Source organism: Nannospalax galili, unplaced genomic scaffold, assembly GCF_000622305.1.
Source record: "Nannospalax galili isolate Female #2095 unplaced genomic scaffold, S.galili_v1.0 scaffold342, whole genome shotgun sequence".
Taxonomy (NCBI): domain Eukaryota; kingdom Metazoa; phylum Chordata; class Mammalia; order Rodentia; family Spalacidae; genus Nannospalax; species Nannospalax galili.
The window spans coordinates 1,091,309-1,097,414 of NW_008349359.1; the positions used below are offsets into that span (position 1 = coordinate 1,091,309).

General features: G+C 42.8%; 1 protein-coding gene across 4 annotated transcripts in view; it reads left to right on the top strand.

The window, feature by feature from the left end:
• Nusap1 (nucleolar and spindle associated protein 1) overlaps positions 1–6,106 on the top strand; it is a 40,997-nt gene that overhangs the window by 24,396 nt on the left and 10,495 nt on the right. For 2 of the 4 annotated variants that reach the window (XM_029570240.1, XM_029570242.1), the window contains 2 exons: positions 3,992–4,179; positions 5,701–5,858. In XM_029570240.1, the coding sequence (XP_029426100.1) occupies positions 3,992–4,179; positions 5,701–5,858 (346 nt within the window). The remainder of the gene's footprint in view (positions 1–3,991; positions 4,180–5,700; positions 5,859–6,106) is intronic. The other 2 variants (XM_029570241.1, XM_029570243.1) reach the window with 1 other exon arrangement.

The following is a 6,106-nucleotide window of genomic DNA, read 5'->3' on the forward strand; positions in this document are numbered from 1 at the left end:
CCTCTGCCTCCCAAATGCTGGGACTAAAGGCTTTTGACACCACACCCGGCCCTATTCACTAGATCTTTATTGAATAATAAATGGTTAGACTAAAACCAACCAAAAATGGGGATAGGAAGAAAAAACTTACTAAAAGTTGACCATTGAAAGAATAAAATACCAATATAGAAAAATCATTGTTGGGGGGCTGGAGAGATGGCTCAACACTGGTTGTTCTTGTAGAAGACCTGGGTTTGAATCCCAGCACCCACATGGCAGCTGTCTGTAACTCTAGTCCCGGGGATCCGACAGCCTCTTCTGACTTCTGCGGGCATTGCACGACATGGGTGCACTGACTTACATGCAGACAATACACACAAATATATATATATCATTATGTAGCTCTGGCTGGCTTGGAACTCACTATATAGACCAGGCTGGATTCAAACTCACAGAACTCCGCCTGCGCCTGCCTCCTGAGTGCTGGGGTTAAAAGTGTGCGCCCCTTTACCCGGCTTAATTGATTAATATAGATTTAAATATTTTTTTTTATTTATTTTATTTTTTTATGTGTATGCGTGTATTGCCTGCATGTAGGTAAGTCACCCATGTCGTGTGATTTTTTTATCTTTTAGATTGTTGGTTGGTTGGTTGGTTGATGCAATCCTACTGCTTTAGCTTCTTAAGTTAACCACTGAGCCATCTCTCCAGCCCCTAATTTATTTATTTTTAAAATATTTATATATTTTATTTTATGTGTATGAGTATATTGCTTGCATGTATGTAAGTGGACCTGTGTCATGCATTGCCCTCAGAGGTCAGAAGAGGGTGTCAGATATAGAACTGGAGCCACAGACAGTTACCAGCTGCCATGTGGGAATGCTGGGAATCTGAACCTGGTTCCTCTGCAAGAGCAGCCATTGCTCCTGTTCACTGAGCCATCTCTCCAGCCCGTTTTTTATTTTATGTGTGTATTTTGCCTACATGTATGTAAGTGTACTACGTGCATGCAGTTGCCATGGTGGACAGAAGAGGGCATTGGATCCCTTAAAACTGGAGTTATACACCCTGTTAGCCACCATGTGGGTGCTAGGAACTGAACTTGGGTTCTCTGCAGCAAGTACTCTTAACTACTGAACCATCTCTCTAGTCCCCACAAATAATCATCTTAAGAATATTTATAAAATCAGGCTGGAGAGATGACTCTGGTTAAGAACACTGGCTGTTCTTGCAGAAGACCCGGGTTTGAATCCCAGCACCCACATGGCAGCTAATTGTCCGTAACTCCAGTTCCAGGGGATCTGTCTGCTTCTTCTGTCCTCCTTGGGCATTGCACGACATGGGTGCACTTACCTGCATGCAGGGAATACATGCATACACATAAAATATACAATTTTTTTTTAAATATTTATAAAATCATTATTACTTGAGAAAACTATCACTCGGGCTGGAGAGATGGCTTAGTGGTTAAGAGCACTGACTGCTCTTGCAGAGGACCCAGGTTCGATTCCCAGCACCCACATGGTGGCTGCAAACCATCCTTTTCCGGGGGAATCTGAAGCCCTCTTCTGACCTCCACGGCATTGCAAGACACAGGTGAACTCACATACATGCAAGCAATACACATACACATAAAATAAAAATTATTTATATATATATATATAAACAATTTTTTTGGTCTTTTTGAGACAGGGTCTCCCTGTAGCCTCAGCTGTCCTGGAACTCCCTATGTAGACCAGGCTGGCCTTGAACTCACAGAGATCCTCCTGCCTCTGCCTCCTGAGTGCTGGGATTAAAGGCGTACGCCACCATTAATATATTTTTTTAAAAAAAAAACAAAAACAGTCGGGCGAGGTGGCGCATGCCTTTAATCCCAGCACTCCGGAGGCAGGCATGGGGATCTCTGTGCGTTCAAGGCCAGCCTGGTCTACATAGGGAGTTCCAGGACAGCTGGGGCTACAGGGAGACCCTATTTCAAAAGACCAAAAAAAAAAAAAACCAAAAACTATCACTCTTTTAGCATATAATATCAAAACAAAGTCATAATAAACATCATTTTGGTCTAGCATATGAGTAGAGAAACTAAAGGAAAAAGTCTCAGTCGTCCATAAGTAGGGTTGTTTTTTTTTTTTACTTATGGGAAAGGGCAAGGTATCCCTATGTCTACAGTGTAATACTGGGATAAGAAGCGTACAACTGCTTTTTCTGCAGAGGTATGAGTCAGCTACAAAGATGCCTGGAAGCAGGGCCACTTGGATCCCTTACCATGAACCTGGGTCTGTGAAGACCTTGATGGATTGTTAAGCTTTCTTTTTTATATAGCTTGAATGAGCTAATTTTCCAGGTAAAAGTTATGGTCAGAACAGCTGCCTGAATGAAATCTGAGTCTTGTCCTTGAAGATGTGAGTAACTTGGAGCTGGAGATACAGCTCAGTGGTAAAGTCCTTGGCTAGTAAACATGAGGCCTTAAACTTCAACCACCCTAACCTACATAGTAAGTTTATGGCCAACCTAGGCTATATAACACCCTATCTCAACCTCTTCTGTGCAAGAAGATTTTAAATTTTTTAAAGTTTATTTTAGCCGGGCGTGGTGGTGCACGCCTTTAATCCTAGCACTCGGGAGGCAGAGGCAGGCGGATCTCTGTGAGTTCAAGGCCAGCCTGTTCTACATAGTGAGTTCCAGGACAGCTGGGGCTACAGGGAGACCCTGCTTCAAAAAGACAAAAAAAAAAAAAAAAGTTTATTTTAATGTGTATGAGTGTTTTGCCTGCAAGTGTGTAAGTGTGCCAGGTACATACAATAGCCATGAAGACCAGAAGAGGGCATTAGATCCCTTGGAACTGGAGTTATGAATGGTTGTTAGCTGCAATGGGGCTACTGGGAACTGAAACTAGGTCCTCTGCAAAAGCAGCTGGAGCTCTTAACCACTGACCCACAGGATGGGTGAGATATTTGTAGATTCCATGCTTACTTGAAACAGTGAATTCTTTTGTTGTTGTTTGAAGCAAGGTCTTGTGTAGCCTCAGGCTTTCCTTGAACTCCTAATCCTCTTGCCTTCATATCCCAAATGCTAGAAGGGCAGATATGTACCACCATGCTCAGGTGCATAGTAGGATTTTTTGTATTTAATAAATGTATTTATGTAAGCCAGGTATGGTGGCACGTACCTTTAAACCCAGCACTTGGGAGGCAGAGGCAGGTGGATTTCTGTGAGATGTAGGCCAGCTGCAACTACAGGGGAGATCCTGTTTCAAAAAGACAAAAATAAACAAAAAAGTGTTCATGGTTTGAGGCCTACCTAAGAGTATCTGTTTTCTGCCTGGTCCTGGCTACCAGGGCCTACATTTTTTAGTTAGAAAAGGCATGTCTGTTCAACAGCTCGAGATGACTTTCTCCCATGTGCTGAGATTACAAGTATGTACCACCATGGCCTGAATAATGCACTGTTGGGAACAGAACCCAGGGCTTCATGCATGCTAGGCAAGCACTCTACCAACTGAACTCCAGCTCCACTTTCCTTTTTTAAATTTCTATTCAATTTATTTTGTGGTGCTGAGTATTGAATACAGTTGTCAAACATGCTAGACAAGTAAGTAGTTTACAATTGAAATATATATATACTTTTTTTTTTTTTTTTTTTTTTTTGAGATAGTGTCTCATGTATCACAGGAGATCCTTGAAATCTCTGTAACTGAGGCTGTCTTTGATCCCCTTGACGCCACATCCCAAGTGCTGGGGTACAAATATGCACTACTTCACCTGGTTTGAGCCCAAGCTGTTCTAAAAAAAAAAAAAGGCAAAAAACCAAAAAGATTGTGTGTGTTTGTGTAATAACGGTGTACATGTGGAGGTCACAGGACAGCTTGTGAGAGTCAGTTCTCTCCTTCCACCATGGGGGTTCTAGGCATCAAACTCAGGTTATCAGACTTGGTAACAAATGCCTTTACCCACCGAACCATTTTGCCAGCCTGAGACCAAGCTTTTAAAATGATGCTTTTTCTTCTTTTCAGAAGCAGCTCAACAAAAAAGGAGGGTTATTGACTCCAGTTCCACCAAAAGGAAGAGTCTCTATTCCCTGTACTCCGACCAGCCAGCAGCGCTCACGAGGCCAGTCCTATGGTCCTGAGAGTCAGAGTACTGTGTGTCTGAAGGGGTCGGTCAGGCACTCTGTACTGTCAGCAACTAAAATGAATGTCAGGTAAGAAATACACTCCAAAATGTAATCAGGGGCAAGATTTTGAGTCAAAAATTTTTTTACATGTATGAATGTTTTGCCTGCATGTATGTAAGTACACCACATGCAGTGCCTACAGAGGCCAGAAGATAGCGTCATATCCCCTGGAACTGTATTTTTCAGACAGTTGTTAGCTTCATGTGGGTGCTGGGAACTGGATCCAGGTCCTTTGCAAGAGCAGTCAGTACTCTTTACCATCTCTCCAGCACACCACCCTTTTTTCTCATGGACTTTGGTGAATCAAACTCAGTTTCTCTTGCTTTCAAGGCAAGCACTTTACTAATTGAACCCTAAATACACAAAAATGTTTTTTAAAAGGAGGAGCCTGGGGTCATGGTGGTGCATACTTTTAGTCCCAGCACTCACAAGGCAGGCGGATCTCTGAGTTCAGGCCAGCCTTGTCTAGGGAGTTCCAGGCTAGCTGTTTCAAAAAAAGAACAAAAAGAAAAAAAAAGAAAAGGACCAGGAAGAGGATTGCAGACAGAGAAAAATCAGCAGTTTCACACTTGCTTTGTTCTAAAATTTTTTTTTTGTTTTTTTTTTTTTGGGCTTTTTGAGACCGGACCTCCCTGTAGCCCCAGCTGTCCTGGAACTCACTATGTAGACCGGGTTGGCCTGGAACTCAGAGATCCATCTGCCTCTGCCTCCCAAGTGCTGGGATTAAAAGCATGCGCCACCATGCCCGCCTCTTCTAAAATTTTTAGCTCTGTGTGTGTGTGTGTGTGTGTGTGTGTGTGTGTGTGTGTGTGTGTGTGTGTGTGTGTATGTATGTACATGCATGCGTGTGCATGCTATAGCCTATTGTGTAGAGGTCAGAGGATAAATTTGTAGAGTTGGTCCTTTCCTACTTTTAGAAGGGTTCTGAAGATCAAACTTCCAGCCCTGGTGTTTGTGTATGTGTGTTGAGAAAGAGTGTCACTTTGTATCCCTCGATGGCCTGGAACTCACTAGTAGACCAGGCTGGCCTCCAATTCACAGTACTGGGATTAAAGGCATCTGCTACCACTCTTGACCCTGTTTTATTTATTTATTGTCTTTTTGAGACAGGGTCTTCCTGTAGCCCCAGATGTCCTGGAACTCACTATGTAGACCAGGCTGGCCTGGAACTCAAAAGATCCGCCTGTCGCTGCCTCCCAAGTGCTGGGATTAAAGGCATGCCCCACCCCCCGGCTTATAGCACAGATTTGATTGATATGTATTTGCTCTGCTTGCTCTCATTGGCCACCACAGGCATACCAGATAATACAAACAAACAAATATATATATATATGTATATATATATATATATATATATATATATTTACAAATAATGGAAGCAACAAATGATTTGCTTAAAGAACATTTTAAATTTTAATTTAATAAAGCAAGTATTTATTGAGGCCCTTAGCTGCCTGATGGTGGCCCCATGGTTTCACTTACAAGCTTAACTCTCGTTATTCCTGCCACAAGTAGGACTCATGTCTTTCATTCAACTGTTGCATATAGGTTTTCAGCTGCTACTAAAGATAATGAGCATAAGCGCTCACTGACGAAGACTCCAGCCAGAAAGTCTCCACATGTGAGCATATCTGGGAATGTCTCAAAAGGCCAGGCTGTACTCAGGACACCAAAGTTAAAGACGACTGAGCGGAATTCTGCTGCTGGTAAAAAAAACAAACAAGTAAACAAAAAACTTATGGTAAAAAAAAATTGTAGCTTCCTGAAATTAGGTATACCTCTTTCCATAAAGCCTTTCCATATGCCCGGCGGCGGGGTGGCACACACCTTTAATCCCAGCACCCAAGAGGCAGAGGCAGGCTGATCTCTGTGCATTCAAGGCCAGCCTGGTCTACATAGTGAGTTCCAGGACAGCTGAGGCTACAGGGAGACCCTGTCTCAAAAAGACCAAAAA